This window comes from Fonticula alba (genome assembly GCF_000388065.1).
Source record: "Fonticula alba strain ATCC 38817 unplaced genomic scaffold supercont2.3, whole genome shotgun sequence".
NCBI classification, from domain to species: Eukaryota; order Rotosphaerida; family Fonticulaceae; genus Fonticula; species Fonticula alba.
The window spans coordinates 2,189,906-2,205,464 of record NW_009242973.1 but is presented as its reverse complement, the minus strand read 5'-3'; the positions used below and the strand labels follow the sequence as shown (position 1 = coordinate 2,205,464).

The following is a 15,559-nucleotide window of genomic DNA, read 5'->3' as shown; positions in this document are numbered from 1 at the left end:
AGAGGAAGAGCGGCACAATAGACAAGCATCAGGGCAGGCAGGCAGGCATCAGGACAGGCGAGCGGCAGGTCGTAGTGCGATCTGAGGCGAGGCGGGGAAATGGCGTACCAGGCGCCCAGGGAGGGGGTGGGGAAAGGGCAGAGAGCAGCGAGGAGGCGAGCTGGCATCAACAAAGAGAGGACGATGTGAGGCCGCGTGGGTGTGGGAGGGAGGGGGAGGGGGGAGGGGTAGGTGTGAGGGAGAGAGGGGGGAAATCCGCTGGGGACTCCTGGCAAGTAGGCCGCCAAGATGGCTGCTGATCATCACCCTCCTCACCATTGCCCACATCATCGCGCCTGCTCCCGGGGCGAGGCCCGTCCCGAGAAGGGTAGGTGGACTCAAGTCGCCATCGACCATGAACTACGAGGTGCGCCATCAAAAGCAAGCGGCGGAGGTGGCTCCCAGCTGCGGGCACCTGTGTGAGAGAGATGCCCCAGGCGGGCGAGGGTACGGTGGGGGGGGGAGAAAGGCCTCCTGCTTCGGTAGCGGCAGCAACAACACTGGCACCGGCCGGCTGGCGGCACAAGCAACGGGGATGGCCAGGGGACTGGCCACCAGGTTCGATAGATCCCCGATCTCCGTGAGCGTGAAAAGACCGAGCGGGTGCAAACAAGCGCGGGGAGCCAGGGACAGGGAGAGAGAGAGAGAGAGAGATACAGAAAGCAAGGCAATATTGCCGCCTCGGTGGGGCGCCCGCCTGCCCGCCCAGCCTGCGCGTTCGGAAGACAAACACACACACACACACATACACACACACGGCAGCCCTCAGACAAAGGGGCCCATATACGGGAGCCTTCTTTTGGGACACACGGCTGGCCACCGCTGAGGCGCGCCCCGTGGTGCGGCGCCTTCTCCCCCGCCGATTCGCCCAAGAGAGACTAGAGCGCGACCGGCGGCCGGGGGCCGGCCGGAGAGGGGATGGGCTGATATGTGGATTTTCATGCCGGGAGTCGGCCCGGCCCCCCCCCCCCCCTCTGCCCCTCCCATGCGTCTGCACCATTGCCCCCGGGTTAGACGGAGGTCTCCCCTGTGGGATGTGAGCATGAGCCGCGGGACGATGAGCCCCCCGGCACATCGTCCGCCCTGGCGGAGGCACGACTTCGGGCGGTCGTGGCCACCTCTCGCCGGGAATGCATGACCGAGGAGGAGGGCAGACACACACACACACACACACACACACACACACACACACACGCACACGCACGCAGAGAGCATGGGCTGGGAGCCCGGGGCAGGCCCAGTTGCCACTTCTTTGGGCTTCTTTTCCCGTGGGCGAGATGAGGCCGGGGAGGCTCGGGCGCGGAGAATGGAAGCGTGGGCAAGACGAGGGGGACCTCGGGGACGGTCGTTGCCCCCCCCCCCCCCCCCCCCCCCGCCAGCTTTCCCCTTTAACTCAGAGAAAGGCCACACACCGGCATGCGCAGCTACTACCCCTCCCTCCCCCACACATCACCACCACCCCTGGAGGAAATAGTCAAAGCGAAAAGCGAGGCTGTACGATGTGAAAGTGGCAACAATAAGGGGTTATTAAATGTCAGACCATAAATATGGCTCAAAGAGGCATGATGGGCGAGCCGCAGCGCCGGGTTCCCCTGTTCATCCTGGTCCCGCAGGTGTGCATGTGTGTGCCTGATTGCCAAACCACCAGGCCAATCGACTGCCTGGCTCCTTCCCACCCTGCTGGGGAGATCTGCCGTGGATCCCCGCCGAGGGCGGGGGAGCCCGCATGAAGGGAGCACAGTCGAGCTGGGCTACCGGGGGGGGGGGTGTGGGCGCGGTGCCCGCCCCCCGCCCTTCCAGCGCCCCCGGCCGCCGGGCCCCGCATCTAGTTCTGGGCGTCGGCGCCGAAGGCTGGTGGTAGTCGTGTCCCAACCGCGCGTCGAAAGGGGCCAGGCGTTTCCCCTGCGTGTGTCTGGGTCTTCGCCCCCCCCCCCCCTTCCCCGGCCCCGGCGAGTCCGCTCTCGGGTGAGCGGGCCGGTCATGCTGTCTCACTAGGGGGCATCTCCCGAAAGGGGAGATTGTCCAGACCGGAAGCCAAGGGCTTGTGTGTCCAGTGAGCTGGTGCCGCCCCCCCCCCCCCCCCGGCCGGGCCCCCCCCCCCCCCCCCCCCCGCCCCCCCGCCCCAGGGCTCTCCTCTTGCTCGCCCTCCGGCCGCGCCCCCGTGCCCCCTTGACGCCCTGGGTTCTCGGGCTCCCTGGTGCGCGACGGTCTGACGAGCCATCGATTGGTCGGATGGTCATTGGCCGCGTGCCCTGCTCCACCGGTGGGTGTGGTCATTGAGAGTGGGGGAAGAAGGGCCCCGGGGCGCGCGCACGTCGTTTCCCCGGCCCGGGGCGCCTGCCCGGAGGGAGAGGGGCGGACGGGGGGGCGACCCCGGAGCGGCATCCCCCAGGGGGCGAGGGGAGGGGGAACGCGGGGAAGGGGTAGCGGTGCGGGGCGGAGAAGATGTCCTGCCGGCCCCAGCGTGGATCCGGGAGACCGCGGCGCCGGCAAGCCTGCCAAGCATTCGGTGCCCGGATGGGCGGGGCCCCCCACGCATGCAGGCGTGTGCACATTCTCTGTGTGATGGCCACGCGTGTGTGGCCCGTGCAAGTGCACCTGGGCATTTTCTCCCCCTGCCCCGGTCTTGTGAGGGGACATGCGCCGCGCGGCCTCCACAGGCGCCGTCGGCTCGCCGATGGCACGCTCTTACGGGCGAGCCTCGTCCCCGGCCCTCCGGCCGGCCCGTGCCGCGGCATTGTCTCGCTTGCGCCGGCCTCACATGCGCCCATCTCAAGTAGCGCGCGTAGTGCGCCGCATGTCGCCGGCGGCCCGCGCCTCCGGTGCAGGCTCGTCGGACCGAGGGCGACCTCCGACTCCGTTGTTTGTGCATTCCCGCTGCGGGCTACGCGTTCTGGCCCCCGTGGTCGCCCGGCCTTCGTTTCTGGATGGGTCAAGGGGCCGGGGGCCAGGCGGGCGCACTTGCCAGCCCCGCGGCCACCTCCTTCGCGCTCGCGCAGGGGGCTCCCGCCTGTTCGTCCACAGGCCCGGAGCTGGTGGCCCCGCTCGCCCCGGGCCTTCCGGTGCATCGACCATTGAAGGGCATGAAACCCCTGGCACCGCCGAGATGACACTCCGCCCGACGAACTCGGTGCGCCCTTCGCCTCGTCCTGCCCCGGGGGCGGTGTGAGAGCGCGCCGGGTCCGCTCGCGCGGGCCCCGGCCTTTTTTTCCGTCCTCCCCCCCCCCGGACACGAGGCCATCGCGCCTGTGCACCAATTATCCCCTGGGTTTTGTTGGATGGCCCCCCCCCCCCCCCCCCCGCTCCCCGCCCACACAGTGTGCTTGCCCCCTCGTCCCCGGCCTCCTTTCGCACCTGCAACTTTCCGTGCGGCTCCCTCCCGGTCGCCTGTGTCAGGCCGCCATCAGCTCCGCGGGTGTGCCTGGGCGGCGTGGCTCTTATCCTCATCCCCTCCCCCCCTGTCGGACACCGACCCTGTGTGTTGCGCGCGCGGTCATGTTAATAGCCTGTGCTTCGCCGCCTCTCTCTCTCTCTCTGTGCTACTGCTGGTGCTGGTGTTGCAGCTGCTCTGTCGGCCTCGCTGCCCCCCCTCCCCCCACCCCCGGCGAGGCCACCGACCATTGTGAGCAGCCTGCTCGCGCGCCCGCCCTTGCAGGCCCTCGTCGTCTCCCCCCCCCCCCCGTCGCCGGGGGCGGAGCATGCGGCCGGGGCGGTGTGTCGGCTGCCCCGCTGGCCCAGATGCGCGCCGGGCAGGGGGGCCACAGCCCTGCACGCACTCGCAAGCAGCATTAGGAACTGATATGGGTCGCCTGGACAGCCACGCGCCAGGGAGGGGCAGGGAGGGAGGGCGCCCTCCGTGAGAATGTGCCCGGCCACTCTTTGTCCCTCGGTCCTTGATATTCCGCCGCCCCCATGCCGCTCTGCTTCAGGGAAACAGGCACCTCTTGCTTTGCCTGCCCGCCGGCCGCTTTGCCCCCCATCCCCTCCGGGGGCGGGCACATGCGCACTAGGCGCGCCACCGCCGGGCGCGTGCTCTCATCGTTTCCCGGAAAATGCTCCTCAAGGCGAGAAGGGTTCGCCGGGGGACCGTCTGCCGCCCTGGGACCCGACGATGGGAGGCCCCCCGAGCCAGCCGGGGGGGGGGGCGAAGCTGAGCAGGCCTCGGCCAAAATGTCCCAGAACGGATGGCGCGCTTCGCGAGGCGGCGGCCAGACCCGGCCGTGCCTGTCCTATGGTGTATGGGTGCTAGGGCAGCCCCATCGTCGGGTTTTCGTGTCCACACACGGCCTCCAGGTCTTTCCGTGCGTAGTTCACAATCGCGCACGCATTTCCCCTCCTCGGTGTACCTGCGCATGCATGCTGGAAAGGCCCGGGCCGAGAGTGTCCAGCGAAGCTGGGAACGATCGGCCCCCTGGAAGATCCCCGTGGCGGGGCAGTTCCTCTCCCCCCCCACCCTCGGGCGTGTGGACTCACGCCCACCCCGGCATGCGCGCCAGGGCTCCCCCCCCCCCCCCACTCAACCAGCTCAGCATGCGCGCGTGCCATGCACACCCCGACCGGCCACCACCGCCAGGTAGGGGGGTCACGAACGCGATCAGTGCGCTAGAACAAATGTTCCTTGTCCGCAAAGCTGATCGCCGCCGCCGCCGCCGCCGCCCAGGATGGGCTTCCTTCACAGGCAGCGGCAAGTGTCTGGGAAAGTGCCGCCACCCGCGGCCCGCCAAGTTCTCTGACGAGTCCCACAGGCCCACGGTGGTCATGAGATCCTCCCTCCCGAAGAGAAACCCAAACAGCGCGTCGAGTTACGGAATGGGTTACATAGCCTCCGATAAACGCACGTGAGATGGGTATGTCGCCGAACACCATTCAAAGAGGAGGAATGCCGGATAAGACAAGAGCCCCCCACCACTGGCCGCCGGGATTGGGCAATGCGCGTGCCCGACGAAGGACGGCGATACCCAAGCGGGCGGACACACGGCCGCAGGGTTTTCAGATCTACCCCTTGGCCGAGCCCGGAGGTCTGGAGGGGGGGGGGGGGGGCTTCCCCGAGCTGCCTCTGGGCCGCGAAAGCCATCCAGCAGTTGTGCATTGAAGAGCATGGCCGAGAAGTAGTGCTGGTCTCCTCGTACTGCGGACACCTGCTCTCTCGGGCTTCCGCTCGATCGGCCTTTTTCTAATCCGTGCCTTTCTCTCCTTTTATTACCCACCCGGGCCCCATGTGCGTCGGCCGGGTGGCCGATTCTCCCGGGCACAGACAACAGGGCGCCCCCCCCTCCCCATCCATCCGGAGGTCGCCAACGGCCGCTAGATTTCCAGTATGTCCTCGGCCATTTTCACCCACTTGACGTGGGCCTAACCCGGGAGAGAGGGCCCTGACGAAACTGCGCCCAGCAGCTCGGTCTCCTGTAACTGTGTGGCAGCGAGTTAATAGCACCAGCTCGATTCTTGGCACCCCGGCACTGTCGTGGCATCCTTCCTGCCGGCGAGGCGCGTAGAAGCTCATACAGAGAGGGAAAGGGGGCGAGGTGAGGGATACGAAGGGGGCGCAGGGGCGCAGTGAGGGGGTGGGGGGGAACGGGCGAAGGCAGTCCCCCCCCCCCCCCCCCGGCAAAAGAACGCACGCTGCCAGAGCCAGCGCATCCGTGGCCGCGGATGCTGGGCATGTACGAACAGGCCGAAGGAGGCCGCTCCCCGGCCGGAGGGGGGGGGGCCGATCGCCGGGAGGAAGAGGGTGCGAGCGTTGGCAATAGATCCCTGGGCGGATGGTGCGGCGCTTTTGCCGGCGGCGCGCGACACCAGCCCCCCCCCCCCTCCCCCCTACACTCCGTCCGCGGGTTTGTGCAGGGCGGGCGGGCGGGCAGAGGGGGGTCGCCTCGGCGGGGGGCGAGATCCGCGAAGGGGACACTTAATCGCGCAAGCCTTGCACCCCGCTCCTTGGTGGGCGGGGGCATACGCCTAGAAGCGTGGCTGTGTGCGCGCCCGGCCTTGGCCTGCCCTTTTTGGGGACGTGCCTGGGCGGGCGCGGGCGGCGTGCACATACATGTGTATGCCCCCCCCCCCCCCCCCGCCGCCGGCGGGGGAAGGGTAGCAAAAAGGGAATTCCGCCATTATCGCTTGGAGAGGGGCTCCGGGACCAGGTCGGCCCGGCCCGGCCCCCGCTCCCCCCCTCCCCCCCCCCCCGGCACGCTCCTGGCGGTGTTGATGCGCGCAGGAGGCCAGAGCCACGGGCAGGAATTTGCCGGCCCTCGGCCGCCCTTCCGCCTGGGCACCCCCCTCTGGGCAGCCGCTGGCCTTTAGGGCGCTGGCACCCCCCTGGTGCACTCACCAGCGGTCTTGCGCCTGGCCCGGCCCCCGGCCCCCCCTTTCGGGCGCACCCTCGCTGGGGCGGTGTGGACGTGCGGCGGGGCGGGTTTCTTCTTTAGTGGAGCGGTGCCGCCGTCGCTACTGGCCGGGGAGGGCGCGCTTCTTTTCCGAGAAAGACCCTTCCCCCCGCCTCCCGGGCAGGCGGTTTGTTTATTCCTCGCGCCCCCTCCTGCTCCTCGGGTGAGGGGGCCTCTTCGTTTGCGCCGGCACAGCCCCGGCCGAATGCCCCACCCACAGAGCCCCCGATTTGGGCATCTACTGGACACATCCCCAGCCGAGCCGCGAGAGGAGGGCCATCCGTGCGTGGATCTCGCTGGCGGCCGGCGGTTCAGGGCTCCCCCCCCCCCCAGACGCACACGCGCGCACGCACGCACGTACACACGCATGCACATGTACGTACGCACGTACACACGCATGCACATGTACGTACGTACGTACGCATAGCCTCCACGCAGGCGGGGTAATGCGGGCACCCCGGGCCCCGTGTGGGCGGGGCCGAGTCAAGCCCAGGGCCGCCGGTCCGGGCTTCCTCCCACCCAGAAAGCCAGGCCAAAAGAAACAACCAGCCCCCACCCCCTGCTTCGGACCAACAGCAGCCCAAGGGGGGGGGGGGGGAGGGCGCGACGGAGCGGCTGGACATGCGCCCAGCTGCCGCCGGGCATCCACCCCTGAAGAGCCGCCCCCCCCCCGCCCTCCGCGCCCCAGCCCCGACACACCGGGTCCGTCTTGGTCGGCCCTCGGTGGGGGGACGGGAAAGGGGGGGGGCCACACAGGCCGGGGGACCGGGGCCGGGGCCAGTCTCCCCCTTTTGCTGCCCCCCTCTCCTGGGGGCCCGGGGTCCGGGGGCGGGGCGAGGAGCCGTCCTCCGCCCACCCCCACCCCTCCCCCCCCTCCATGCCGCCCAAGCCCAGGCCTGGGTGCCATGGACGCGGAAGATCTGCCCACTTTCGCCCTGCGGCTGGCGATTGAGGCCCAGCCAGCACATTAGCGAATCGAGGAGGTACACGGGGGAGGGGGGGGGGCCGTGTGCCCCATGAGTCCCCCCCTTCCTGTCCCCGCTTCCCCCACGGTCCGGCGGCCAATGCATTCCTCGGCTGTGCGGCGCTTTTTTTTTCTGGCCGCTCCTGGCAAGCGAGCCCGGGGAGCCGAGCCGGGCGCGGTGGATCTTGCTCAGCCCCCCTCCCTGCGCGCCTCGGCGGCCCGGGCCTGTGTGGCCGATCGGCTGTCCAACAGGGGCGGGGGAACGGTGGTCGTGGCGGCGGCGGCGGCGGCAGCAGCGGTTTATCCGCCCACCTCTTCCTCTTCCTCTCTCTCTCTCTCTCTCTCTCTCTCGCTCTCTCTCGCTCTCCCCATCTGCCCGGAGTCCAAGATGGTTGGCAGCGCCGGTCGCGAACGGGCGCCCGCCAATCGCCTTACCCCTCGTCGCCCGCCTCCGGGCGTCCCACCCTCCCCCCGTGGTGGGGACTTCCCCCCATCACGGGCACGAAAAAGCGGCCAGCCCCCCGGTCCCCCCTCGCGAAAGAGGGGCACAGGCATCTCTCCTCTCCCCCCCCCTCCCCTTCCGCCTCCCGCCTTCCGCCTCCTCTTCTGCTCCCCTCCGCCCCAGCCACTGCGATTGCTTCCGCCCCCCCCCCTCTCTCTCTCTCTCTCTTCTCGCCCCGTCGCCACGTATCCCCCACCCGTGTCCCGTCTGGCCGAGAGCCGCGCGGCCACCAACGCATCAACGTTGCCGACGCCACTCGCCCCGCGGTTCGGTTCCTCCCTCCTCCCGCACTCGGCCACGCGCCGATGAGCACCATGTGCCCCCCCGAAGCCAGCTCCTCCGCCGCGCCGGATGCCAACCGGGCCTCCTTCCACGCCCTGCGCCAGCGCTGGCTCGACATGGACGGCACCAGTGACAGCGGCAACTTTGGGGATGGCGGTGGTGGTGGCAGTGGTAATGGCGGCACCGGCAGCGACGGCGGCGGCAGCGGCGGCGGCGGCGGCGGCGGCGGCGGCGGCACTACCACTCCTGGCGCCGTCGGTGGCATCCCCCGGTCCCAAGTCCCCTCCCCCATCGGAGCCAGGCCGCGGCTTCCCTCGGTCATCGGTGGCCCCATCATCACCAGCAGCACCGTCACCATCCAAATCGACTTGCCGATCGCTCCGGCCGTGTCCGCCAGCCCGGTGGTTCCCACGATTGTCGTCGACCCCCCATGCCGGGCCTCAGTCACGCTGCTTTCGACGGCCGATGCCGACAAGGGTGATGAGCAGGCCACGCCGGACCCTTCCGACGACGAGGCAGCCAGTGAGACTACCCCCTCGCCGAGACCGGTGTCACCGATGATGGCCACCGCGGCTGCGGCCACGGCCACGGCCACGGCCACGGCCGCCGCCTCGTCAATGCCCATCCCACGGTGCGATGTTGGTGGTTCGGCATCGGCCTCCCACTTGCCGAGTCTGTTGCAGCCGGATTCGCCCGGGCCGCGCTTGGAGCCCTCCTTCGGCAGCTTGAGTGACTTGACGGCCGGGTCGCAGGCCGGCAGCCTGAGCACCAGGTGCGTGCCCTCTCGCCGGGGCTTTGTCCCTCTTCTTGCCGTCCCTCTTCTTGTTCCTTTGGCTGCTCCGCCTGCCGGCATTTGGCCCACCCTCTGCCGCTGCTGATGGCAATGTCCCCTTCCCCGGGCTCGGCCGCGTGCGCAGCCAAGCACTCCGACGCCGCCTGAGTCGAGTGATTTCCATGCAGTACGGTAGCTCCGGCTCGCTGGCAGCCTCCTCCAGTGACCTGAGTGCCCCCTCCGGGCGAGGGCCCTCCTCGACAACGCACCTGCCGCCGGAGATTCTCCTTGGCGGCGACCACCTCGGTGGGTCGCTGGCAGGGACAATGGCCACGTCGCCGGTTGGCGACATGGCCGGCACCCCCTCGCCGGTGACCAGCGACACGCCACTCGGCCCGCCGCGCCCCGGGCTGGTGCTCCCCCTTGGCATGGCCCCGAGCCCGTCGGCCCCGCTGTCCGCTGGGTCCCCCTCGCCGGCCGGGCGCCGGTCTTTCATGGCTCTCTCGCCGTCGGCCTCTCGCTCGACCGACTCCCTCCACTCGACCGGGACCGGAGGGGCGGCCACCTCCTCGGAGGAGGTGGCCCAACTCCTTCGGCAGCTGACGGAGGCCGATGCCGCGGCCACCGGCCAGGCCGATGACCCGGCCGGGGCCCTGCCCGCCCGGCCGCCCCCCTCGCACTATAGCCGCCTCATGAGCCAAAGCGAGACTCCCCAGCGTGGCCGGCTCCGGTCCGGCACCTTCGGCCTGCAGCCGGTCATCACGGCCACCCTGGCCGGGCCTGCTGCCAGCGGGTCCGGCCAGGCCGATGACCCGGCCGGGGCCCTGCCCGCCCGGCCGCCCCCCTCGCACTATAGCCGCCTCATGAGCCAAAGCGAGACTCCCCAGCGTGGCCGGCTCCGGTCCGGCACCTTCGGCCTGCAGCCGGTCATCACGGCCACCCTGGCCGGGCCTGCTGCCAGCGGGTCGCCCGGCATCACGGCCGTCTCCACCCCCGGGCCGGATGGCAGTCCGGCCATGTCGGCCTTGCCGGCCAGCCCCCGGGCGATGATGAGCACCCCGCCACCGGCCAGCATCGGCAGCCCGCACGCCGCCGGCGCCGCCTACCGGCCGCTACATGTGGCCTCCAGCCCTGGGCTGATGGCCATGGGCACCGCCTCTCCGGCGAGTCCGCCATCGGTGCTGCTGCTGTCGCCGCCGGCGTTGGCGCTCGATGGCGTCGAGGATCCGGCCGACGGCGCGAGCGACACCCCCAGCACTCCGACCACCGCCAGCATGGCCGCCACCACGGCGGCCTCTTCGGGCGGCTCGATCGAGAGCGGCCCCTCGCTGGCTGATCTTGCCGCCGGGGCCGGTGGCTCCTTCGAGCGATATGTCCAGCTGCGCCGAGCGGCCGAGCAGCAAAATGCCCTCGCGCCGGCGGCCGAGCCGTTCGCCTCCGCCTCCTCGGCGAGCCTCGGTGCGTCGTTCACCGCCTTCCGCTTGCCCTTTTCTCCCTCCCTTTTTGTGTGTGTTTTTTTCTCACACCTCAGGCCTAACCCCTTTTATTGTGTCTGCTTCCCTTGTCCTCCGGCTCTGGCTTCCTCCGCGCGGCCCTTCGCCTCGTCGCGTTAGCCGATTCCACCTCCCGGCAGGGGCCTGAGGGCGGGCCCGCTCTGCCGGCCGGGGCACCGGTGCCCCGGCCACGGCTCCTGGACACGGTGATGGCCATGCAGGACGAGCTGGCCATCCTCGGCCCGGAGGCGTGGTACATGATGGAGGAGGGGTATGTGCCTTTCCCTTGGAAGTTCTTTCTTTCTACCCCCCTCCCTGCCTGTCTGCTTCTCTCTCTCTCTCTCGTTCTCTTTCTCCGCCCCCCCCCTTTCCGCTCCCATCTGCGCATCCCGCACGTCGTATGGTGCGTGGGCTTTACTTACTTACACGGGGCCATCCGCCGGACAGCGTCTCTCCCGACATGCTGGACCACCTCGGCGACCTGAGCAATCCCCTGCTTGGGATGGAAAATCTGCGCGCCAGTGCCATCGGCATTGCCCCGCCAGCCGGCGGCCCCCCCGGGCAGCTGCCCCTCCCCCGGCAGTCACACGCTGGCTCTCCCAGCTCCGAGACCTTGGCCGGATTGGCGCGCATCTCGCGCTCCCTCCGGCGCCCCTCGCTGCCCGGGACCTCGGGCGGGGCCTTCCTTCCGATCGGGGCGCGTGCCCAACTGGGCACGTCCATCGCTGGGGCGCCTTCGGCCGTGGGCAAGGATCTCGAGCTGCCGGTGCCACTCGCTTCCGTGCCGGCATCGGCACAGCATCAGCACGCGCACCATGTGCAGCATCCCCGGAAGGAAGCACCTGCGGCCATTGCCACAACTGGTGTTGCTGCTGCTGCTGCTGCTGCCGCTACTGCCAATGTGGCCGCCGCCGGGGCGGCCACAGTTGCCCCTCCGGCCGGCATTATCCCGGATTACGCCCGGTGCAATTACCAGCCGCCGCTCTACCCGAGCTCGGTGTATGTGAAGAAGTTCCGCGCGCGGACCAGTGTCCGGTCTTTCATCGTCGGTGACGGGGTCGTGCTGACTGGCAGCTCCGGCATCCGGTCCTGGTCCATGAAGTCCGGCGAGTGCTTGAAGACCGGGTGCTTCGAGTTGGAGACCTCGAAGGTCAACTCGCTCAGTGCGTGTCCCTCGTTTGTGTCCTCCTTGCCCTCTGCCTGTCGTATCTCTCTCCCTCCCTCCCTCTCCCTCTCCCTCTTCTTTCCTCCTCTCCTCCCCCCCCCGCTTCTCTCCTCACCTTCCTCTTGCCTGCCTGGGGCGGTCTGGTTGCGGTGGCCCAGTCTTCTGCCCGTTTGACATCAAGGGTACGATTGTGTGGGCCGGCTGCTCGGATGGCAGTCTGCTGGTCTTCAACATCGCCACCGGGGTCCTGCTGGCCACTTGGCGGCGGCCAGGGTCCGGGGCTGGCGATGCGCAAGTCGATGGCCACGCCCCGGCCCCATCCGATGCCCATACTTCGATCGGTGCGTCCGGGCTCCGGTAGCCCCAAGTCGTGCCCCGCGGCACTTTCTCTTCTTTCCCCCCGCCGCGAGCGTGTATTTATCTTGCACCATCACTTGTCGCCTGCCTCTGTCGCGCCATGCACCCATACCATACACACGCATGGTCATGCGCCAAATCCCTCGCCTATCCCCCTTCCTTCCGCTCTCCATCCTCCCTAACCTCCCTCCCCACAGCCCCGACCGCTGCCTTCCTGTCCACGCCAGATGCCGTGCGGCCCGTCCTGCCGACGGCCGAGCCTGGGTCCGGCGGCCCGGCTGGCCCACAGCAGCCCTCGCCCATCCCGGGCGGCCCGGACGCCGCCGGTGGGGTCGAGCTCTCGACCGACAGCACGTCGATCGAGCTGGTGGCCCTCTTTTTCGATCCAGGCACCCCGCTCGGCGTGTCCTCCGACACCGGACAATACATTCCCCCGCGGGTGGTGGCCCTGTCGGCCGATGGCGCGGTGACCATCTTCAACTCCAAGGTGCGTGGCGCCCCTCGCTTCCGCGCTGACGCCCCGGGGCGCTCCGCCGCCCTGTCGCACCGACTCACGTCCCTTCATTCGCTCCCCTTCTCCCTGTCTTTCTTCCCTTTTCCGCCTGTTGCCGCCTGTGCCCTGGCCGGCCCGACGGTTCGCCTGCCCGGACCCCTTCCGCCCCGATGCGACAGCCGGCCACCCCGGTGTCACATGCCTCGCTGCTGGGCGGCTTCTTTGACCAGTTCACCGTGGAGTATGTCCACCTTGGGGTGACGCGCGCCACGCAATCGGTCTTCATTCCGCCGCAGCTGATCGGCGAGGTGCCAGTCCGAGCGGCCGGCGGCCAGGAGGCCAATGTGTCCGTGTACGAGCCATCGGCCCTTTGGCTTGCCAAGCGCCATCGTGCGTGGGTCTTCTCCAACTTCAATTCCCGTCGCTGCCAGTCGCTGGACACCGATGGGGTGTTCCACGCGGCGGCGCGTGCGGCTGTCGCTGCTGCTGCGGAGTCTGCCGCCGCCGAGGATTCGCTCCTCGGTGGGGATGAGGTGCCGGCCGAGGCGCTGGGCCCTGGTCGGCACCATCGTTCCATGTCGGTGGCCTCGGCCATGCGGACGGGCTCCGGCGGCCCGGTGAGTGATTCCGGTGCCGAGAGCGCCAGCAATGTGCCCAGCGGCGGGGCGGCCAAGCGTGCCGCTCTGGAAGCCTCGTCCTCCGGGGCCAGCACCATCACCGGCGTGGCAGCCCTCATGAATGGGGAATACGTGTGCACCGGGCACCAGGATGGACGAATCCGTATGTGCATCCTCATGTGTCTGCTCCCCTCTTGCCATGGGCTTCCCTGCCCAATTGTCATGCTCCCCTTTCACTCCGGCCGACTTACCTTTCGCTTGCCCCGGTCTCTCTCTCTCTCTCTCTCTCTCTTTCTCTCTATCTCTCTGGGCGGGGGCGGCGGGCCCTGCCACAGTAATCTGGCGAAAGCGCCCGTATGGCCTGAGCGCGGTCACGTCGCCCGGTGCCGGCGCCGGTGCCGGCGGCTCATCTGCCCGGCCCGGGTCGGTGCACGGGGCGCTGGTCGCCTCTGGGTCGCATGTTTTCGACCTGTTCAACTTCATCACGATGGGCGAGCCGGTCACCTCGCTGTCGGCGATCACCGACTCGCCGCTCCTGTGGGTGGGCTTCGGCAGCGGGAAGATTGCCATCCTCGATGCGTCGGACAACTGGAATTGTGCCAAGGAGTGGAAGTGCGTTTCGGCCAGCCCGCACCGGCAACATGGTCCCGATGGAGGGCTGGCTACCCGGCGGGGCTACCTTTGTCTTTTGACTGACCCTCAGCACCACCTCCCTCCCTCTCTCTCGCTCTCTCTCTCTCTCTCTTGCCTCCTCCTCCTCCCCTTCCCTCGCCATGGACCCTGCTCCGGCTCCGGCCCCCTTTGCTGTGATAACCCCAGGGCGCATAAGTCCCCGGTCTTGCAGATTGTCCTGCCCCAGAGTTCGCTCCTGTCGACGGCGGCCAGCTTGGCGGAGAATGGCCGCATCCGCTTTTGGGACAGTCTCCTGCGAGCGGACTCGATCCTCCTGTCGCTCAAGGCCCAGGAGGCATTGTATTGCCAGTACACCGACGCCCATGTCGGTGTGTTCAGCTGGAATGTGTCCGGCACGTCACCCTTCAGCATTGGCCCGGTCAATCTGGCGCGCATGTTCTTCCCCGGATGTGATGCCTTCCGGCGAGGGGGCCCAAGCGGGCGGTTCCGGCGCGCGGCCGGGTCCGCCCCCCCGGCCTCGGCGCCCGGCGATGTGCCGGACCTCCTGGTCATCGGTCTGCAAGAGGTGGTGGAGCTGGACTTGAACCGGAAGAATGCCAAGCAATTCTTGAAGGATGTCCGCTCGGAGCAGGCCCTGTCCAACTGGCATCACAGTGCGTGTTCAGCTTCCCCATCTGCCCCGTCGTCTTTCGGCCATGCCCACCACCGGCCAGCGGACCCGCTAACCCCACGCGTCCTGGGCGTCACGCCGTCCAGCCATCAGCGGCGCGCTACGCTATGCGCATCCCAACCGCTACTTCACATGCGTCGACTCCAAGGCCATGATCGGTCTGATGATTTTCGTCTTTGCGGCCGACAAGATTGGCCCCCTTGTGCGCAGTGTCGCCGTGGACTCCACCAAGACCGGCCTCGGCGGCAAGGCCGGGAACAAGGTACGCCCGCGGCATGTGCGGCCCTGCTGCCATCGCGGCCGCTGTTGCGGCCGTCGCCGCCGTTGCTGTCGCTGCGCTGCGACTTCTCTCCCCTCCTCCTTCTTCTCTTCCTCCTCCTCCTCCTCCCCTCCTCCTCCTCCTCAAAGTGGCAGACTGACATCCCTCTGTGTGGTCCCTCGTGTGTGACGCGCGCGCGCGCGCGTAGGGCTCGGTCGGCGTCCGCCTGCGGGTGCTGGACTCGTCCTTCTGCTTCCTGAACTGTCACCTGGCTGCCGGGCAAACACGCTCCAAGGACCGGGACTCCGATGCGGCCGCCATCCTGAAGTCCACGCAGTTCCCCTCGGCCAGACGCGAGGCCGACCGGGTGGCCTTCATCAATGGCGGCGATGGGTCCCGGGCGCTGGACCATGAGTTCTGCTTCTTCTTCGGGGATCTCAACTACCGGGTGGACATGACCCCGGCCGAGGCATGGCAGGCCCTGCAACGCGGGGGCAGCCTCAACGCCCTGGCGGCCATGCTGAATCGCGACCAGTTCCGGGCGCACCAGCCGCGCAATGCGCTGCGTGTCTTCAATGAAGCACGCATCCGCTTCCCGCCCACCTACAAGCTGGTCAAGGGCACACACTCGTACGACATCGGCTCCGAGCGGACGCCCTCCTGGTGCGATCGGATCCTGTCCCGTGGCCTGGGCATCCAGCAGACTGTACGTTCGGTAAATGTTGCTCCGCCGGCATGTTGTGTGTTGTCGGCTTGGGGGCCCTCTTTCTTTCTTTCGTTCTTTCCTTTTCTCCGTGTTTGCTAGCACGGCAGGGCCAGGCTCGGCCCCTTCCCCGGGAGGCGAGCCTCTCCGGATGCCGCCAACCTGGCAGCGAAGGAGGGGCAGGCCCAGTCCAGCGGCACATATGCCGGACTTCTCTGACACCTCCCCCC

At 69.0% G+C, this 15,559-nt stretch overlaps 1 protein-coding gene across 1 annotated transcript; it reads left to right on the top strand.

Moving 5' to 3' along the window:
- Window positions 1-8,199: 8,199 nt before the first annotated feature.
- H696_02248 (hypothetical protein) lies at window positions 8,200-15,548 on the top strand (the record flags this gene model as incomplete). Its single annotated transcript, XM_009496150.1, has 13 exons — window positions 8,200-8,939; window positions 9,085-9,571; window positions 9,743-10,397; window positions 10,553-10,703; window positions 10,880-11,595; window positions 11,756-11,938; window positions 12,152-12,441; window positions 12,627-13,227; window positions 13,400-13,676; window positions 13,884-14,350; window positions 14,454-14,629; window positions 14,835-15,332; window positions 15,432-15,548. 13 exons carry the CDS (start codon window positions 8,200-8,202, stop codon window positions 15,546-15,548), a joined length of 5,358 nt encoding a protein of 1,785 aa, XP_009494425.1.
- Between the last annotated feature and the right edge of the window lie 11 nt (window positions 15,549-15,559).